Raw genomic sequence first — 21,832 nt, forward strand, 5'->3', positions numbered from 1 at the left:
TAACTAGAATAAAGGAACTACAAAAAGTATGTTTGTTCGTCACATGGACAGACCATTCATTTTATTGGACACTGTGTAATGTTTAATTTCACCTGTGGCGGCGCTGCAGGAGAATTGAACACTTGCTGCCAGATTCCCCTGTAGATTACAGCTGATCACTGGAGTTCCTACCATCACAACACCCTGTGACCAATTTATCGTCAGGGGATACTTCTAACAAAAAGAGATGGTCAAAAGCGGACAACCTCTTTAATCCCTTAATGACCAGGCCTCTTTGGGCCTTAATGACCAAACAATTTTTATCATTTTTTTTAATCTTTGCATTTTAAGAGACATAATTTTTTTTCCCATTGATGTAGCTGTATGGGTTTTTTTTTGTTTTTTTTAGAAGATGTGTTGTATTTTTCAATGGCACCATTTTGGGGTACATATAATTTATTGATTAGATTTTATTCCTTTTTTTTTAAGGGACAGCAAAAAAACATCATTTCTGCCATAGTTTTTTTCATTTTTTTCCCCGCTGTTCAGTGTGCTGTAGAAATAACATTTTCGCTTTATTCGGCAATACCAGATATGTATTGCTTTTTTTTACGCTTTAGTACTTTTGCACGATAAAAACATGTTATAGAAAAAAGTCAATGCCGCTGTTACTATAACTGCGGAATCTAAGAGGTTAAACTGCTGGGATCGGAGTTGTCTCTGATCCCGGCAGTTGCCCAGCTGTTTATTACAGCCGTGCTCCTACCGCTGATCTCTTAGGTACACTGGGACTAGCACTCACACATGACGAATATATCAGTCACCCATCGCTAACGGGTTAAAGGAACACTCCGATCCGGCTGCAGTTTCCTGCTCTGTACACAGTATCAGTAGGGGGAGCAGTTAGGGTCTTTTTATTGTGCTCTTATCTAAAGAAGGTCATTTAATATACATTGTAAAACCTCCGGAACGTTTCACAGATTTACTAACTAAAGAACTGCTCATTTTTGTATTTTTGTTATTTTTTAGTCTGTCCCAGTACAGTGATGAGAACATGATGGATCCATACAACTTGGCAGTCTGTTTTGGTCCAACATTGGTATCCATTCCTGGAGGAAAGGACCCGGTGTCTGTTCAGGCTCATGTTAATGAGGTTGTGAAGACCATTATCATTTACCAAGAACGGATTTTCCCAGGGCCAACAGAACTGGAGGGACCTATGTATGAGAAGTGTATGACAGTGGAGGAGGATGAAGAATACTGGTGAGTGTGAACATGAAGGCAATTTACCAGAAAGGATGGAATTAGTAATGGTCTGCAGAGTTTCAATGGATGCAGAAGTGAGATCTGAAGCATTCTTATTACTATTAATAATTTGGGTTTATGAAGATTTAGCAATAGATCAAAGTTAATAGTGAGGACCGGACTGTAGATCTAAGTGTCATTGATCAGGGTAATTAGGGGTCTCCCCAGGAATAGACATTGATGACCGATCCTTAAATCGAACGGCCTGCGGCACTGCAAATGGTTAATGTGAAAAGTATAGAAGTGAATCTAAGAGCAGAAAATGGTTTACCTTTGACATCAGTCACTGAGGTTGGTCGTTTTATTTAGTGATACACTAGCCCTGGAGGCTACCATTGAGGAAAGTGATCAAGAGATGCTGCAGGAAATGGCTGTCAGCGAGGATGGTAAGAACATGATAGGACAATTATCTATCTATCTATCTATCTATCTATCTATCTATCTATCTATCTATCTATCTATCTATCTATCTATCTATCTATCTATCTATCTATCTATCTATCTATCTATCTATCTATCTATCATCTTTCTTGATAAAATAACCTTAGTAATGTATTAGGAATTTTTTTCATGTTTTCCAGAGTTGGACACGGTGGAGGTTTTGGCAAAGTTTGACTACTCAGCTCGAACACCACAGGAGCTCTCATTCAAAAAGGGTGACATAATTCTACTGCACAGCAAGGCCTCTGGTGACTGGTGGAGAGGGGAGTCCTCAGGGTTGCGAGGTCTAGTTCCTAGCAAGTATATCAACATTCCTGAGGGGTAAGAGAAAGTAGGAGGGGGTATGGAAAATCAGGAGGGGGTATGGAAAATCAGGAGTATTTAAAATTTACACCTATGTAAATTTGTTCACCTTTGAAATATTTTTTTTTATTTTTATAAAAATGTCTATTTGTTGCATTGGTGCAACTTTGTAATTACTTTTTATTAAAAATGTATTTACATTTTTGAGATACAGCTGCTTTGTATCTTGTATACAGAACAGCTGTATCTAGCGCTGAAACCTGTATCCGTCAGGTCCGCTGGTCTGACGGGTTCAGTATGAGCGGGTCAGGATCGAGCTGCTATAGATCACATCTAGGTTCATAACTTAGAAGTGATCGATAACAGGTGGATCCTGAATGTTAGAGACACCCAGGACCTGCTGACACTAAACCCGTCAGTGCCTCTAACCTGACGGATTCAGATCTTAGCGCACGATACAGCTGTTCTGTATACAGGATACAAAGCAGCTGTATCTCAAAAAGTAACATTTAATTTAAAAAAAAAGGATTTGGAAAGTTGCACCAATCACACTGATGGACCCTCGTGAGTGTGACATTATAATAGATAAGCGCTGTGTTTTCTATATCTATCTATATGTATAACTATGTATTTCTCACATATTGTAGATCAGAGAAAAAGCTGGAGCAACGTGCTCTCAAGAAGGAAGGAGAGGCCGGCACAGCAGTCACCCCTGAGGATATTCTGTTTGAACACAGCAGGTAAGAGATCAAGCCAAGTAAACAAACTATAATATTATATATAAGATATGAACTTACCATATATATTTCATGAATATTCTTTTGTATGGTTCTGGTGGCCTTAAATTGATAGTTTACCACTTCATGATTGAGGGTCTATTAATCAGTTTAGGTTCAAACACAAAATAATATGTTATTGTTGCTTCATAAGGACACTCTGAGTAGCATTATTTAATGTGTTATTTTGGCAATGTATGCATTAAATGGAATACAACTGGTCAGGTGAGCAGTAGCACTCAATGCCAAGCAGCAGCTGCAAAAGCAAATTTTAGGGTGTTTAACCTGTAATTAAAATATAATATGCAGTTTTGGGCTCCAGTAAAAATAATACAGGAGAGATGGATAGGTGGGCAACTAAATGAATAAATGGGATGGGTGGTCTTCCTTATGATACAATGCTGGGAAAACTGGGCTTATTGAACCTGGGAAAAAAAGACAGTTGGTGTGTGGAAAGGTAGTTTTATTGTTTAATATAGGAAAGGGTTCTTTACAGTAAGAGTAGTCAATCTTTGGAATGCCCTACCCCAAGAGGTTGCAATGACAGAGTAAAAAAAAAATTCTAGACATTTACTTATGACTAATGGTATTGAGAGTAGTAATAATAAGGGGGAAGAATGATGTTAAATTGATTAAGGGAAATTATTTGAATGCCTTTGCAATATGGCATTAGCTAATAGGGAAAAATGTAAGGCATGATTAAATGTTTTCAGTAGCCTTGGCATGATGCCTGGGTGAAATTCATTAAATAGGAATACACAGCAGTTACTTGCGTCAGTTGTGTAATGAAATATATATTGATATATACATGAGGCGACATAATAACCACTGTCTTCTAACAATTTTTGTAGGGTTCGAGTAAATTCTGATAGCGCATGCTCCCCCAGAAAGCGCAGTGAGGGGAGCCCTATCAGAAAAATCAATCCATTCATGGAGGCGCCCAAACTTCATTTCCCTATGTCTCATCCTGGTCAAAGGCTGATAGGTCACATTGACAGGTAAGTGTGCAGAAAGGAGGAACGTAAGAGGTGAAGGTTAGGATGTCAACAAAAGTTGGAGACACATGAAAACTATGACTGTGGATGTTCTCAACTTCAAAATGAACATGTGTATGTAACCAGCATGGGTGGACTAATCTCTGGCCTTCTGGTCTGTGCTAATGACTTCAGGTGGGTGTCCAGAGCAAATACATACCATAAATAATCTGAAGGATTTGCTAATGGGTATTTATATGGCAAAACAAAGAACAGGAGGGGAGAAAAAAAAGGGGAGAACCCCATGAGGGTTGCAATATCTGGTGTAGAATTTTTCTAGATAATGTCAGAATTTTTTAGTCACTAATATAAAATATAAAGGATCAGGCCAACGCGTTTCACAGCAAATGTTTATTCATCATGGGCAAACACTGGATATTCAACATAGACAAAGACTGGTCCCAGTGTTGCTGCGATTCTGGGAACATTCTATGTTTATGGCCTTATGTTTGTCATTAATGAACAGTTTTGGTTATGAAACGCGTCAGACTTTTACTGAAATTAAGAATTTTGATTCATTATTACTACTTGGTTGCTATAGTGCTATGCTTCCATCAAAACGACGGACACCATGACAGAACTTGCTGTACCCTTCAAATGATGGATCCGGCACTGCGTGGTGGTCTCTGTTATAAACAGAAATCACGACTCAGATGTGAACAGACCCTAATACTTCATTTCCCATGCAGCATCAAATGCAAGGGAAATGTATGGTTGGTCTCGGCTTCCACAGGTGATTACAGCTGATCAATGGGGGTTTCTGATGCTAGGCCGGCTTCAATCTGAAAATTAATTATCTTCCTTTAATCGTTCCTTAATAGTATCGGATCCCATATAATATTCCCTCATACTTGAGAATCTAGAGGCTGTTTTACAGACCTGAGACATTAAATGTGAATTTATTAATTTATTATAATTTAAAGGAGCACTCCCACAACATTTTTGATTCTCTGGCCCTTTGGAAAGGCACATTATCTAAATTGTGGTGAAGGTAATCTTTTTACCGGTGGCTGTGTTTCTGAGTTATCCCCTCTCTTCTGGGCCTCCGCTGTGTCATGTGACCAATAATCGGACTCTCCAACTGCCACAGCGTCTCGTGTGGACAGGAAGTCCATTTCTCCATTCATTCCTATCACAGCCTCGATGTGAGTCTTATATGTAGTAACTGACTTCCTGTCCACACATGAGACGCTGTGGCAGTTGGAGAGTCCTATTAATGGTCACATGACGCAGCGGAGGCCCAGAAGGGAGGGGATAACTCACATATACAGCCACCGGTAAGAAATTTACCTTCACCACAATTTACATAATGTGCCGTTCCAAAGGGCCAGAGAATAAAAAAATTTTGTGGGAGTGTTCCTTTAAGGAAAATGGATTTATTAGGTTGAAATGTTTTTGGAATCCCTTTTGCTGTCCAGAGTACCGGGAGAGAGAAGGAACCACATGGATGGTATGCCTAAGGGGACATCTGCAGTGAAAACTTGGCAAAGTGAACGTCAAGGCATAGAAGTAGATAAGGTAATTTTCCAAATGACTCTAAAATATATTTAGGAGTTTTTATGTTGTGGTTGGGAAAAAATATTAACCTGGTCAAGTGAGAAGTGAACATAGTGGAAGACAGCAGTCCGTCCTCATATCATAGGGACATGGTCACCATCCACATCAATGTTCACATACTGACTACTGCTGCATGCAGACATTGATGTGGATAGTGAGGCTAAAAGACCAGAACACAGAACAAGAAGTGTCATGGGGGCAACTATAGTCTTCAGGGTCGGTAATTTCATTTAAACAGCTCACACTATATGTTGTTGTGTAGTCCAGTGGGATACAAATATAGGCATTGCTTATATCCTTGAGCATTAATATGAAATAATGGATTTTCATCTATCCTCTACCTGACAGGACGTGACAAAAAACATGAACAGTGTTTTCAAAGAGCTGTTGGGTAAAGCAGTGCTGAGGCAAGGAGTCCAGGAGGACGTGAATGAACCTACCAAAGCAGGGAAGCCACGGGAGTCTAAAACCAGTGCACCCAGTGCATGCGAGCCAGTGCGTGGGAGCCCAGCGGGCAAAAAGGGACCTCAAGGAAGAACCGTATTTCGAAGATGAATTTTTGATTTGGGGACAAGAAGGAAAGTAGAATCCATTCATTTCCACAAGCGTCACTCAGCCTGGGCACAAATGAGTATTGGAGTTCTGGACAATAGAGGAATGAAGGACGAGTGTTAATATTTACCCCGCATTTGTTTCTGTGTATCAGTCAATGTTACTGCCATAAATAAAAGCACAGATATGTGAAGCTAAATGGAGCTTCTCGCCTCCCCCCGAAAGAACCAGCATGGGCCACTGTCCAACCAATGGGAAACTACCGGGGGATAGAAGATCCCCACGTTATACAGACTGTGTGGGCTGCTAAAGGCAGCAGTGGCACCTACCCAAGTCCGCTACATTCATTTTTATCCTACTGGCATTAGGTCTCCTGGCATCTAGACCTTTGAATGCAGAATGACACCAGCAGGGTGGCACAAGCACAGCTAATAACACCACTATAGATCCCCGATCTTTTATAGTGATCATACAACCAGCCAGCATAAGAGTGCCGAGGTGACCTATGGGAATAAGCTCGGCACCTTTCACTTACTTGCAGCACGATTAGATTTCTAGAGAGTCCGTAGGCTTTGAAGTACCTTCATTTTACGGAGAAGCCAATCTAATTTACGCACAGTAGGAGTGTCGTTTTTTCTCAATAATTATGTGCTTGAATATAACAGCACTGTGTGTAGCACAGGTGCCGACGACCGGCATACAATGTCTAGATTTTAATATATGTATACTAGGTGGCGCTAGCTGCAGCAATTTAAATTTGTTCTCTTGTATAATTAATGACTGCAAATACTGTATACAACTGCTTAATGGCATAGGGGGTCGGAGTAGTAGATGGGGGTTCCTTCTGTTTAGAATTAAAATCTTACTAGAAATAAACGAGCACATTGCAATGCGTTTCTTAAAGGAACCCAGTACTGTGCAATCTATAAGATGCCCTAATGATGCATCTTATAGCGCCCAATAAGGGCTCATTGTAGATGAAGGCACACTTTATATGCATATAATGCCCCCTGATTCCCACTAAATTTGACCAGTCAAAAGAGCCCGGGAGTCATAAAGCAAGGTTGTATGTACCATAGAGGCAGACCATGTGACGATTTTCCAATATACATTCTGTAATTAATTCTTTATGGCTGTCAAGATCTCTGCTTGTTGTTATTCAGTAGGAACATTCATTGTTTACTTCCAGTGGATATAATTCTGTCCGTGGTCATGTGATGGTCAGACAGGTGCACGGCTCATTACAGTATGTGTATCAGAGCTATGTCTTCTAACGACCCCAGCACCTGTGTCCATCACATGACCATGGACAGAATTTTATCCACTGGAAGTAAACAATGAATGTTCCTATGAATAACAACAAGCAGAGGGCTTGGAAACCGGGAGGATTTAATACAGAAAGTATATTGGAAAATAGTATAACTTTTAATTATACAAAAAAATAACATTCATTTCCTTAAACTGGAATACCCCTTTAATTTAAAGGGATTTTTTTTTTATCAGATTCCCATTAATTCAGGGTAACAATTTCCTTCTATTGGCTTCAATTTATGACACTGGGGCAGATTTATTAATGTGTTGCAGGTTCAAAGCATTTTATCATACTGGTTATGACACCTTTTAAAGGGGTTGTCTAAAAAAAAAAAAAAATCGGTTTTTTTTCTTTACTTTTTTTCCGAGTAGGGAGAATAGCTATAATGGCAGCAAAATAAACCATACAATATACACAAGACATTTTTATTTTCATCCATTGTTACAGGAATGAGATATTCGGGTCAATGAGGCAGCTTATGGTTTAAATAAATTTCCCATATTAATGGCACAAAAGACAGCTGAGCGTTCTTCGGACCTCGCACTTTTCTTAGATTGTCTGTTCTTGTAGTTCTGCTTGGATCCCGGCTTGTGGTGCAGTCTTTTTTGCTGTATGTGCATCATTTCCAACCTCCCCCTTGCAGTGTTACCGTCCTCCGTCATTGCTTTTCCCATAATTCTTAAGACAGAATTCTGGCAGATGGGTTACCGACGCTCTAGGGTAGCCATGTTCCTCTGCTTGGTGTGTCTTATCACAGACCCTCTATGTGTAAGCCTATCTGTGTGTAATAAATGAGAAGAGCCGTACACTATCCATACCTATGACGTTCAAGTTTGGGAGAATAGTTCGACTTCTTCAAGTATTCGGGCCCATGTGGAGTTTTGGAAGAACTTCTTCACATTGATCATTGAACTTCTGTGGTTATTGATGCATAAGACGATATAACAGAGGCCTTGTATTCTATACTCCTACTCCAGTTCTCACCCAAATACATACATACAGAGAAATGCCAATAAAATATGGTATTTATACCCTCTTCTGCTTTGTGTGCTTCTTTGGGTTAGTGTAAAATAAGGTTGTCCTAATCTGGTCGATTGGCATCGTTAAATTGGTAATTGAGTTTTTTCAAGAGGGACCCAAGTTTTTAGCCTCTTCCCTAGTGCCATCTTTTTTTGATTTTTTTTGGTGGATTTAGTAAACACAGTAACCAGTTGTCTATCCTCCATCAGAAGAAAGGTTTTGGTTTAGTCTTTGGCCTTCAGACTTCTTTTCTTAGTGCCACACGAATACCACCCAGGGCTTTGCCCATGGCCTCAAAGATTGGGTCACAGAAGGTACGGACACAAGCGGCATAGAATTGGCCCAGGCACTGGATTTCCATGAGGTAACTCTTGACGCAGGGGACTACAGCCCAGATGTGACAGAATGAAAGACAAGCAAAGAGGAAGCCCCAAAGCAGAGCCAGTGGCAGGGCAAAAATTGCAGAAAGGACACGGTAACACCAATATTTGGTGACGGTGAAGGTGGTGCTGCTTGCTTTCCAAACTCCATCAAAGCTGTGAATGCTGCCTGGTTCAGCGATGACGTCCTCAAAATCCACCTGAAAGGAGATAACATGGACCTATTAAGTCCACAGCAGTGCCGGACATGATATACGGGCCATTCCACTTCAGTGGCTGAACCTGGACTATACATTTAGTCATCGTAGGTGTTCATCATGGTCTTAAAGAGGACCGGTCATCTCTCCTGACATGTCTGTTTTAGTAAATAGCTGTATTCCCCATTAAATAACAATTCTGGAGCAACTTTTATTAGAACTCTACCTCGTGGCGTTCCTCTGTTATTCCTCATATAAATGAATGAACAACTTGACAACTGGGTGTTACCAGTTGGGGGTGTGTCCCTATACAGTGTAATACTGTCCAATCAGTGCTGACAGAGTGAGACTGTGTAGGGACACGCCCTTTTGACGAGCGGAATGTTAACACCCAGTTGTCAATTTATTCTTACATTCCTAGGAGGAATAATAGAGGAACAGCTCAAATATGTTCTAGAATTCTGATTTCATGGGGAATACGAGAATTTACTTCAAGTATTAACAAAAGTATGTATCATTCTCCAGGATTAGAAAAAGTCTGCTTTTTTTCCCAGAAACAGCGCCACTATTAGCCATAGGCTGTGTCTGGTACTGCAGCTCAACCCCATTGAAATAAATGGGGCTGAGCTGCAATACCAGAGACATCCAATGGACTAGAGTGGTGCTGTTTCTGGAAAAAAAAGGTAGATTATCGTTCTAATCCTGGAGAATGATACATACTTTTGTTTAGTGCTCACCAGCTATTTATACTCTAGTGTTGACTGCTTCGCTGCTTTTGAGCTCTACAGCTATGGTCAGTGACTCCAGCTAAGCTGAATTGTTTAATGGGGTCTGAGGAAGTCTGAAATGTACTCTTGTCTTGTCACAGACTCAGGCTGCTGTTTCTTTGGAGGGGTTAGTGCTCTGGTGGTCACGGTGCAGCAGCGAGAGGCACTTACAAGGCACATTACTGCTGGAATTTATTAGGATTCCATTAATTCCCTCTATATATTTGGCCCTGTGCGGAGGTGGATGTGGGCTGAGTCTCCAGCTGTCAGGCTTCTTCTCCTATGTGACAGCAGCCCCCACCAGCAATCACACGGGGACTGGGGCAATCCTTGTCTGCGGTGTTAAATTTACACGGATCTCTGCCTAATAGTCAAGTGGAAATTCATAGCCTGACTGCAGAATGTAACCATGGCCAGTACCTAAAATACACCCGATCATCTACGTAAAATCATTTATTAAAGGAGCGCGCGGTTATATTATGGATTTTATCCTGGTGGGAAGAAGAGCTCAGGTGTGAACAATGGCAGTGCTTTCTGTTCCAAATGCCAATATACTTAAAATGCAGCATATTAAAGTATTTTACATGGGTATTTACACACATAACTCCAAACTTTTGACGATGGCATTGTTGGACAGGTATATGCAGTGTACTCTGCAACCCAGCGTGCCCCCCAATAGTGCCAACCACTGGGCCTTTTTAACATTGCCAGCATAGTGCCCCGACTTATCATTGGAGCAGGCAAAGTGCCTATTGTTATCCACTGCTCTCACACACTCAGATAGATAGATAGATAGATAGATAGATAGATAGATAGATAGATAGATAGATAGATAGATAGATAGAGAGATAGAGAGATAGATAGATAGATAGATAGATAGATAGATAGATAGATAGATAGATAGATAGATAGATAGATAGATAGATAGATAGATAGATAGATAGATAGATAGATAGATAAGATTAGATAGATAGATAGATAGATAAGATTAGATAGATAGATAAGATTAGATATATAGCTAGATATTAGGTAGATATTCTAGGGTTTTGAAAGATCAACTTTGTTAAAGGGTTTTCCAGGACTTTAGAATTTTTGGCCCTATTCTTATAATAGGCCATCAATATTTGATCTGTGTAGGTCCAACTCCCAGGACCTCCACATATATATGGTGGTGGCTGTGCCTGGTACTGCAGCACAGTGGATTTGGATCGATCAAATATTGATGGCCCATCCTAAAGATATACGGATGACAGAAAGTAGATAGACACTGAGATAGATGGAAGACAGGTAGTTAGTTAATGTGATGTATGGATGATAGATGGATAGACAGACAGACAATGTGATACATGGATAGTAGATAGATGACTTATTATACAGTTGATGATAATAGAGAAAATAGATGGATGGATAATGTTATCTATGAAAGATATATTAATAGATAGACAATGTTATAAGATAGGCAGTTAATGTGATATATGGATGATAGAAAGATAGATAGATTCATTGTTTACATAGACACAGCCCCCTACATGTGGTTGTGGCTGTACCTGGTACTGCAGCTCAGTGGATTTGGACCCCCTACAATAAAATATTCATGGCCTAAAGATAGATAGATAGATAGATAGATAGATAGATAGATAGATAGATAGATAGATAGATAGATAGATAGATAGATAGATAGATAGATAGATATGTGATAGATAGATATGTGATAGATAGATAGATAGATAGATAGATAGATAGATAGATAGATAGATAGATAGATAGATAGATAGATAGATAGATAGATAGATAGATAGATAGATATGTGATAGATAGATATGTGATAGATAGATAGATAGATAGATAGATGATAGATAGATAGATAGATAGATAGATAGATAGATAGATAGATAGATAGATAGATAGATAGATAGATAGATAGATCGATAGATATGTGATAGATAGATAGATAGATAGATAGATAGATAGATAGATAGATAGATAGATAGATAGATAGATAGATAGATATGTGATAGATAGATAGATAGATAGATAGATAGATAGATAGATAGATAGATAGATAGATAGATAGATAGATATGTGATAGATAGATAGATATGTGATTGATAGATAGATAGATAGATAGATCGATAGATATGTGATAGATATGAGATAGATAGATATGTGATAGATATGTGATAGATAGATATGTGATAGATAGATAGATAGATAGATCGATAGATAGATAGATAGATAGATCGATCGATAGATATGTGATCGATAGATATGTGATAGATAGATAGATAGATAGATAGATAGATAGATAGATAGATAGATATGTGATAGATAGATAGATAGATAGATAGATAGATAGATAGAATAGATTTTGTAAAGAAAAGTCGTGTTGAGTGTGTAATCTAGAGCTGATAATCTTCTTGTCGTTGGCTGCGATGTCCCCATGAATACACTTCATGTATCCGGCAATCTTCAATTTACAGTATATACATTTCCCCTCTCACCTGCACCACATCCTGGTTGATATTTTTGGGGTCCCTCTGTACCAAGTCGATCTCCTTGGTCAGAGTGTCTGGGTGGGCTTGGTTCTCTTTCGCTGGCTCCGGTTGCTGGATTTGGGCCATGGTCTGTCACTTTCTTACCAACTTCTTACTCGGTCAGTGTCCTGCAGCTTGTGCTTGTAAGGAAGGGGCTCTGACCGAGCGTGCTGGTCATACACAGAGGGACCGCCCTGTCCTGCCTTAACTCACCCTCACCCATAATATGTCACTGGAGGAACACCGAGATCTGTTGTACTGGGTGTGACCAAATCCATCATTTCGTAGCTATTATACCTTCATCAGTCTATCATAGTACTTTTATTTTTACTAGCTGTAGATAGTTTCCAGAGCGGAGATCTTGGGGCTGTATTATATTTAAATCCTTACCCTTTTTCTTGTTGGTTGCTTTTAAGACCTTCACCAGAGCACAACTATGATCAGTGACTCCAGCTGCGCGGTAGGTTGTGTAAGGTAGTCTAAAATCCCCCTCCTAAATCATCACAGGCTCATGTTGCTTTGTCCATCCCCAATACTTTACACTGCAGCTCTGTTTGTTTAGATTGGCTGCTGTGTACAACCAAAGACCCATGAAAACTTTAGAAGGAAGTCATTGCATGGAGAGTACATTGAGTATATGCAGGTGGAAGTTATATGCACATGACTCCTTCCAGTGCATCTGATTGGCCGAGAGGACTTGGACAGGGCAATTTGCATAACACGTGGGAAAAAAAAGTTCACAAACCTTTGATTGTGATGTTTGTGTTTATCTCATCGATGCTCTGACATCCGGGGTCTACCTGATGACAGATGCCCTAAATCTAAATTTCACCCCCACATCATATATAAATCTTTACTAAAATGTGGAAAATAATCCTTAAATAAAAATATTTTTTTCCCCCAACCGCAATACTTTTGTCTGTAGGCCATGCCTGGTATTGACTTGAATAGATATTAACTTTAATATGGCTGACTTGCAATACCAGCCTCAGCCATGAACAACGGTGGCGCTGTTTGGGGAATAACATACCCGTTTTTTCTAATTCTGAAAAACTCCTTTAATTTTTCCCTTCAATCTGAACACATCTTTTATAAAGGACAAACTAACATAGCCTGGGTACATAATAAAAGATGGAGGTCACATAATTGTCGCTCTTGTGATAAACATATTTAACTCTTTGTATATATAGCACTGAGGTATAAATCTGTCAGTGCCAGTGTTGCTTACACTTTACCTACCAGAATATTTTTAGACTCTGCGAGGAAACCCACTCAAGAATGACTTCACCAGACTATGTGGGGGTTAAAGTTAAAGCCATGACCCCAGCGCTGCAGGACCTCAAAACAAGCACCATGCCACCATGCCAGCTGTACTTTATTGGTAGTATTATATCAATTACCCTATAGAATGCGGAAGAATGTGCACAATGTATTAGGACATAACTTTATATGAAGTTTACTTGTAGGGTAAAGTCGTATCTGGACAGCCATACAGTACGCATAGGAATACATTAGGAAATTGCTAAAGTAGCAATGCCCTAATATATTATCAGAACCGCAACAGGGACCTTCCAATAATAACACACCGGACGGCTGGGAATTAGAAGGGGGTCATTCCAATAATAGCGTTATAGCATGGAAGTGCAATATAAGCAATTTTCTATATAGACCTCAACCTATGCGAAAAGTGGCGGCTCCATTATGAATGTCATTAGGTCTTGCGCTTACTGCAGTGCCCTCTCCATTGCCAGCCAGTCTTTGGTTTAGCAGCGTCTGCTTTATTTAGCCCTGTTCTTCCCACATGAAATGTGACCCCTGCCCCTCTCCTCTGCCTCCTGCGAAGTGCCTTGAATTCTTCACTTGCATGCGACATTGCTGACTTGGGATCGGTCTGTAGTTGTGGAAATGGCACCCGGGGTAACTCACAAATGAGTTTTCCTGCAAGCTGCCAGCAGCACTGCGTCTCTTCAAGTAGGCACCTACAAGCAAATATATGATCGGCTGGCACAGTAGTGTAACACATAGAGGTGAACGAAACTTTGAAAATTTCGATTTGCGTTTCAGAGAATCGATATTCAGTTTGATTTGTGGAGAAATATTGTCCGGTGAAATGTACATACATAAGACGCTTTCTTTAACCCTATTGGTCTATATAGAGCCTTATAGACTATGTACACCTTTGTAGGCTTTTTTTTTCTTAAATCTATGTTTTAGGTAATTTTTCAATTTTATTAAAAATTTTCTTTCGTTTTTCTGATATAGCTTCTATGTATCCGCTATACATAGAAGCTGTATTGTTCGCTATCAGCCGAATCCGTCAGTGAACTGACGGTTTAGCTGAGAGCGGGTCTTGTGTGTTTAAAAGACGGCCCAATACTGGCTATGAAAAGGAGCGCCGATCGACGATACAGCATGCTGATTGGCAGTCGTCTAGCTCCATTCACAAGGAGCAATCGTCGGTAATGAATGGCGAGGAGCGATTGGATATGCGCATCATGTCAGCAGCTCATCTCCCTGTATACACAGGCAGGGCCGCCATCAGGAATTTCAGGGCCTCCTACAGCTACATTTTCTGGCCCCCCCTACCGTGGCACCGCCTGTTAACGGTACTCCGTCCAGCACTATATCATGGTACCCAGGGCCGCCATCAGTTGGGGTATTAGGGGTACTGATGTGAAAGGCCCGGCCAAACCTAATTGAAAGGGGGGCCCGGCAAACTGCCGCGACTTGCCTTTGGTAGAAAAAAAACAGGCCCCTGCAATGGGGCCCGTTTTTTTCACCAATTAGGTTTGGCCGGGCCTCTCACATCAGTACCCCTAATACCCCCCCTGATAGCGGCCCTGGGTAGCATGGGGGCCGTCAAACACCGCCGCCCGTGCGACCGATCGCGCGCACCCGCAAACTCCCGCGCATGCGCACCGGCGACCGCCTGGAACCGCGCACCGAATTTTGAGGCAGATTTTGACCTGTCCACACTATCTTGCCGCGTTTTTTGCCCGCAGCGATTGAGGACAGCAGACAGAAAACGCAGCGAAAAATGCATTTTCTGCCTCCCATTGATTTCGATGGCAGGTCAGAGGCAGAACCGCGGCAAGAAAGGACGTGCTGCTTTTTCTTTTTTCCGCGACTGGCTCCTATTGATTTCAGATTAAATCAATGGGAGGCGGTTTTGGAAGTTTTTTGGTGCTGATTCTGACGCAGTGTCCGAGTCAATATCAAGGCCCAAAAACTCTGTGAACTGGGCCTTATTGTTAGGGCTTATTCAGACGAACGTGTAATACGTCCGTGCAACGTGCGTGATTTTCACGCGCCTCGCACGGACCTATGTTACTCTATGGGGCCGTGCCGACTGTCAGTGAGTTTCACGCAGCGTGAGTCCGCTGCGTAAAACTCACGACATGTCCGATATTTGTGTATTGTTGGCGCATCACGCACCCATTGAAGTCAATGGGTGCGTGAAAATCATGCCCAGCACTTCCGCAGCCGTATAAACTATGAATGAAAACAGAAATGCACCACGTGCTACAAACATACAAACTGTAATGATGGCGGCTGCGAGAAAATCACGCAGCCGCGCATCATACGCTGCTGACACACGGAGCTGTTATGGACCTTTTGCATGCGCAAAACGCCACGTTTTTGCGCGCGCAAAAAGCACACACTCGTGTAAATCCGGCCTTAGGGTAGGAACACACTAGGCATGAACACTGCAGATTTTATGCAACACATTTTATTGTGGAAAATCCGCAGCGTATTACAGTCGCAGCAGAGTGGGTGAGGTTTGAACAAATCTCATCCACACGCTGCAAAAATAATGGACCTGCAGTGCGGCTTTTTGGCTTTTTAAGCCGCAGCATGTGAATGTATTCTGTGGAATCGCTGCTCCTCTGTTGCGGAAATGCTGCGGTTCTGCCGCAAAAATCACAAATGAGAAAAAAAAAAAGGCACTTTAAATTTATAAAAAAGTTTAGACTTGCCCCGGCCGTAGTCCTGGTGACGCGATCCTCTATTCTTAGCGCAGCTCGGCCTCCTGTCATGACGTTTCATCCCATGTGACTGCTGCAGCGGTCACATGGTCTACAGCGTCATCCCAGGAGGCGGGGCTACGTTCAGAAGAGAGAGATGCGTCACCAGGACTACGGCCGGGGCAAGTCTAAACTTTTTTTCCCTGCAGGATTCCCGCAGCGGACACGCCTCACGAAACCTGCGCCACTATTTGGTGCGGTTTTGCTGGCAGAATTCCCTGCGGCTACCGGGGCGGATAAGCTGTGTAGTTTTACTCAGCATATCCGCCTAGTGTGTCCCTTATGATGTCGCTCCTGGAGCTGCTGCCGGTCTCTAAATAGGCAGTTGGTTCAGTAGATTTTGGAATTATTTTTTTTTGTGAACCAGCTTAAAAAAATACAAAACTTTTGTGTTAGGGCCTGTTCACATCACCGTTCGCTTCCCTTCCGGGGTTCCGTCTGAGGTTTCTGAACCCCGCAACGGAAAGTGAAAGTGACAGCATAGCTTAAGTTTCCGTCACCATTAGCGCAGTCGACTGCGCTATTGATTCCGTCCGAAAACCAGCAGGAATGGTGACGAACGGAAACCATTAGCGATGTTTCCGTCACCATTGAGATCAATGGTGACTGAAACGGAAGCTGTGCTGTCACTTTCACTTTCCGCACTTTTTCTGCAGTGTTCATGCCTAGTGTGTTCCTACCCTAAGGCCGGATTCACACAAGCGTGTGCTTTTTGCACGCGCAAAAAACGTGGCATTTTGCGCATGCAAAAGGTCCATAACAGCTCTGTGTGTCAGCTGCATATGATGCGTGGCTGCGTGATTTTCGCGCAGCCGCCATCATTATGACACTCTGTTTGTATGTTTGTAGCACGTGGTGCTTTTCTGTTTTCATTCATAGTTTATACGGCTGCGGAAGTGCTGGGCGTGATTTTCACGCACCCATTGACTTCAATGGGTGCGTGATGCGCGAACAATGCACAAATATCGGACATGTCGTGAGTTTTACGCAGCGGACTCACGCTGCGTGAAAATCACTGAAAGTCTGCACGGCCCCATAGAGTAATGCATTTTTCGCTGCGTTTTTTGTCTGCTGTCCTCAATCGCCGCGGGCAAAAAACGCAGCAAAAAAACGCGGCAAGATAGTGTGGGCAGGTCAAAATCTGCCTCAAAATTCTTTAAGGAATTTTGAGGCAGATTTTTTTTTGCCTGCAAAATACTGTGTGAACAGGGCCATACATGATCAGCACTTTGAGATAATTTACTCACTGTGTCAGAAGAGCTGCTCCCACTCCAGTCCTCTTCCGGCGATGTCTTCCAGGCGAGGTCTTCGGTCCAGACGTCCAGTCCTTCACCTCCAGCCAGGCTCCAGGTAAGTTTTGTCCATGTGTGTCCGCGGCTGCGCGCGCGGGCGGTCTCGAGTGCGGGCGTTCGTGGGTGCGCGCTCGCGAGTGCGCACGCACGGGAGTTTCCTTGTGCGCGCGATCGGGTGCACGCGCGTGGGCGGACGGTTTGACGGCCCCCCATGACGAGGGAAGGGGAGGGGGCCCGCAGCAGCAGCAGCAGCAGCTCACGACATTCTTTTGGTGATAAAAACGGGCCCCATTGCAGGGGCCCGTTTTTTCCTACCAAAAGAATGTCGCGGCAGTTGCCTGGCCCCCCTTTCAATTAGGTTTGGCCGGGCCCCTCACACCAGTACCCCTAATACCCCCCTGATGGCGGCCCTGTACACAGGGAGTGCTGCTGACAAGAGACCATTTTTTGGGTCGCATAAAGGCGTGATCAGCCGATAAGCGAGCATTTGCCGCGCTCATTTTTTTCTCTATGTTATTAGGATCCCATCCATATGCCTTGTACTATAAAATGCTTCTCATTTTCAATACGGAAATCACATTGAAAATCTGCACCAATTACGCAGCGTGTGAATCAACCCTTATAGTATGCCTGTCAAAGGAGGGGGGTCTAGAAATGTCTAGCCAATTAATGTGTTTTTCAGGGGTAAGGGGAGGGCACGTTAACCAAATATTTTGTCTCGGTCATACAAGTTTCATGATCAAGAAAACGGCGCTTGTTTGCTCCATTCACAAGGAGCTATGTATGGGGACGAGCGCTCGTCCCCATACGTTATTATCATGGCGGCAGCGCGGGATGATTTGCCTCCTACAATGATTTTTAAAACGATACGATGAGCAGATGAACGAGCGTTTGCCCGATAATTGGCCCGTGTAAATGGGCCTGTACTCCCACATATGTGTATCCAGCTCTCTACTGAGAATGGAGAACAGCAGGCCTCTCGTTCTATGCTTAGCTAAATCGACATGCCATAAGTGTTAAAGGGGTTGTCTGGTTTAGGAAAACAGTTTTAAATACACTATTAGGTCATACTGAGTTAATAGAGGGGTTCTTGATTCCAGACCTCCATCAGTTAGCTGACGTTGAGAGTGGATAAAGAGTGTCTCCCACTCTGGAGGACTTGGCCTGTCCATGCATTACAGGGACATCCATTGATTTCACTGGGCACCATGTAATGCTTTATTTTACCTGTAGTGGCGCTGCCAGGAAACTGAACACTTGCTGCCTTTCCCTGCAGATTACAGCTGATCATTGGGTGTCCAAGCTGCAGGGGTCTCCTTTAATTTTGTATATCGTTATGTATAGTCTTGTTACCCTAGTTAAATGAATGAATGCACAAAAGCCATACTCTTCCAAAAAACAAAAAATACTGTAAAATTACAAATATCAACACACACACTCTGCCCAACATGTACCCACTGATCCTGTGACTATTTTGGGCAAGTAAAATTTTACTACCATTCTTCCCATGCTCCTTCTCCCCCCACCCCAGCCTGTTTTATGTTTTTATTTTGAGGGCAATAGAACTGGAAATATGGAATGAGCATCAGTAGCAGAATCTCGGGCGAGGTGACAGTGCCCGTGTCAGCTGCAGCAGTTGTTGGGTGTTTGTGGTAAAGGTAGCAATGACAGTGGCTTGTGGCGGTGATTAGTGGCATGACTGGTGGAGTTTATTTGGCAGAGGTGGCTGAATTTTGTCACGTATTCATCGCACTACATTTTAGGTATTTCAAGGCAGACACAAGTATATCATACAATATCAATAGTACTGAATTGTCTGCCTGGGTTGATGGCGCTACTAGTGATGTTCTAGCAGTAACCAAGGCAGTGAAAAAAGTGTGAAGAGCACTGGTATCCCATCCTCCGATAAACCCTCATGTTGTCCACCAGATTTGTGGTTGTAGAATGCTGTCACTAACTTGCTGCAGAGAAAGGCCCTGTTCACACAGAGTTTTTTGCTGCAGCTTTTGCTGCAGAAACCGCGGCAATAATCGCAGCAAAAAACGGGCGAAATTGACTCCCATGGATTTCAATGGGAGGTGGATGCGTTTTTTTTACCGTGAGCAAAAAAAACGCTCGCGGGAAAAACAAGCGACATGCTCTATCTTGAAGCGTTTTCCGCCTCAAAAACCCCATTGAAATCAATGGGAGACGGAAATAAACACGTTTTTTGCTGCATTTTTTTTATAGGTTTTTCAACAAAAAACGCTTGTGGTTATTCCATCTTTCTGTTGAAGAGATAGCTAAAAAAAAAAATGCCTAAAAAAACGCGTGTGGTGCAAAACCACTTCAAAAAACCTGAGCTGATTTTTCCAGGCAGATTTTTCTGCCTGCAAAAAACTCTGTGTGAACAGGGCCAAAATAGAGTACAAGTTTGGCTTCCCTATGAGAAAATAAAATTCACATTTTGCTTTCAAAAGTGTCTATCCAGGAGTCACTCCTCTCTGTGATGTCTTGAAGGCACATATCACTCTCCGAGCAGGCAACGGGCCATGCTTAATAGAGTACTGGAGGACAGATAAGTGTCACTTAGCTTCGTTCTAGGCCCCGTGCACACACTGCAGATTTTGTCGCAGAAATTTCTGCTACTGAAAATCAGTTCCATTCATCTGACTGGGTTGTTTCTGCAGCAGGTGCCTGGATTTCTGCAAGTTGCATTCAGATGACTAGAACTGATTTTCAGTCACAGGAATTTCTGCAACAAAATGTTTGACACATTACAGAGGATCTGTAACTTCTCCTGACATGTCAATTTAAGTAAATACTTGTATTCCCCATTAAAAAAAAAATATTCCGGAATATCGTTTCTTAGAGCTTTACGTTGTGCTATTCCTCTATTATGCCTCTTGGAAATGTATGAATAATTGATAACTGGGTGTTACTATTTCCCTTGTCAAAGAGGCGTGTCCCTACATAGTCTCAGGCCTCATTTACACGAGCGTGTGCGTTTTGCGCGCGCAAAAAACGCTGCGTTTTGCGCGCGCAAAAGGCACTTGGCAGCTCCGTGTGTCATCCGTGTATGATGCGCGGCTGCGTGATTTTCGCGCAGCCGCCATCATATTGATGAGGCTAGTCGACGCCCGTCACTGTCCAAGGTGCTGAAAGAGTTAACTGATCGGCAGTAACTCTTTCAGCACCCTCGACAGTGAATGCCGAACACAATATACACCAACCTGTGAATAAAAAAAGACTTTCATACTTACCAAGAACTTCCTGCTTCCCCCAGTCCGGGCTCCCGGCCGTTGCCTTGGTGACGCGTCCCTCTCTTGTCATCCGGCCCCACCTCCCAGGATGACGCCGCAGTCCATGAGACCGCTGCAGCCTGTGATTGGCTGCAGCCTGTGCTTGGCCTGTGATTGGCTGCAGCCTGTGCTTGGCCTGTGATTGGCTGCAGCTGTCACTTTGACTGAACTGTCATCCCGGGAGGTCGGACCGGAGTTATCGGTAAGTCAGAACGTCTTTTTTTTTTTACAGGTTCATGGATTTTCGGAGCGGAAGTCACTGTCCATGGTGCTGAACCAGTTTAACGCTTTCAGCACCGTGGACAGTGACTGTCTCCTGACGTCGCGTACCCGAACATTTTTTACCGGTTTCGGTCAAAACGAGTTTGGCCGAACCCGGTGAAGTTCGGGGCGCTCATCTCGAATTTGACACTCCGTTTGGATGTTTGTAAACAGAAAAGCACGTGGTGCTTTTCTGTTTACATTCAGGAGTTTGACAGCTCTTGCGCGAATCACGCAGTTCGCACGGAAGTGCTTCCGTGCGGCATGCGTGGTTTTCACGCACCCATTGACTTCAATGGGTGCGTGAGTGCGCGAAAAACGCACGATTATAGAACATGTCGTGAGTTTTTTTCTGCGCACACGCAATGAGCGCAATTCACGCATCGTCTAAACAGCCCCATTGACTAATATAGGTGCGTACGACATGCGTGCAAAGCACGCGCGTCGCACGCGCGTATAATACGTTCGTGTAAATGAGGCCTCACTCTGTCAGCACTGATTGGAGAGTGTGGTACTGTATAAGGACACGCCCTCGACTGGTAACACCCAGTTGTCAATTTCTTCATACATTTCTAGTAGGAATAATAAGAGGAACGACACAACACAATGTTATAAGTAAAATTTCTCCAGAATTGTTGTTTAATGGGAAATACAGGTATTTACTAAAACAAACATGTGAGGAGAGGTGACAGGTCCTCTTTAAAGTAAGGGTATGTGCACACGATAGCAGGCATTTACGTGTGAAAAGACAGACTGTTTTCAGGAGAAAACAGCTGCCTCGTTTCAGCCGTAAATGCTCCTCCTCGTATTATGCGA

General features: G+C 42.6%; 2 protein-coding genes across 3 annotated transcripts in view; one reads left to right on the forward strand and one right to left on the reverse strand.

Annotated features, from left to right (window-relative positions):
- ARHGAP4 (Rho GTPase activating protein 4) overlaps nt 1-8,295 on the forward strand; it is an 84,831-nt gene extending 76,536 nt beyond the window's left edge. For both annotated transcript variants that reach the window (XM_075835459.1, XM_075835460.1), the window contains exons 17-23: nt 1,009-1,242; nt 1,594-1,670; nt 1,866-2,046; nt 2,676-2,768; nt 3,656-3,802; nt 5,257-5,356; nt 5,744-8,295. In XM_075835459.1, coding sequence (XP_075691574.1) covers nt 1,009-1,242; nt 1,594-1,670; nt 1,866-2,046; nt 2,676-2,768; nt 3,656-3,802; nt 5,257-5,356; nt 5,744-5,950 — 1,039 coding nt within the window. In that variant the 3' untranslated portion in view covers nt 5,951-8,295. The remainder of the gene's footprint in view (nt 1-1,008; nt 1,243-1,593; nt 1,671-1,865; nt 2,047-2,675; nt 2,769-3,655; nt 3,803-5,256; nt 5,357-5,743) is intronic.
- On the reverse strand, nt 7,671-12,272 carry LOC142659375 (caveolin-3-like). Its single transcript, XM_075835461.1, has 2 exons — nt 12,125-12,272; nt 7,671-8,859 (listed from the first exon to the last, which is right to left on the reverse strand). Exons 1-2 carry the CDS (start codon nt 12,242-12,244, stop codon nt 8,518-8,520), a joined length of 462 nt encoding a protein of 153 aa, XP_075691576.1. The 5' UTR covers nt 12,245-12,272; the 3' UTR covers nt 7,671-8,517.
- Between the last annotated feature and the right edge of the window lie 9,560 nt (nt 12,273-21,832).

Source organism: Rhinoderma darwinii, chromosome 8 (assembly GCF_050947455.1).
Source record: "Rhinoderma darwinii isolate aRhiDar2 chromosome 8, aRhiDar2.hap1, whole genome shotgun sequence".
NCBI lineage: Eukaryota > Metazoa > Chordata > Amphibia > Anura > Rhinodermatidae > Rhinoderma > Rhinoderma darwinii.

Coding starts and splice junctions, on each gene's coding strand:
- LOC142659375 (XM_075835461.1), bottom strand. CDS start 12,244: ATGGCCCAAATCCAGCAACCGGAGCCAGCGAAAGAGAACCAAGCCCAC. Junction 8,860..12,124: donor TCAACCAGGATGTGGTGCAG/GTGAGAGGGGAA, acceptor ATCTCCTTTCAG/GTGGATTTTGAGGACGTCAT.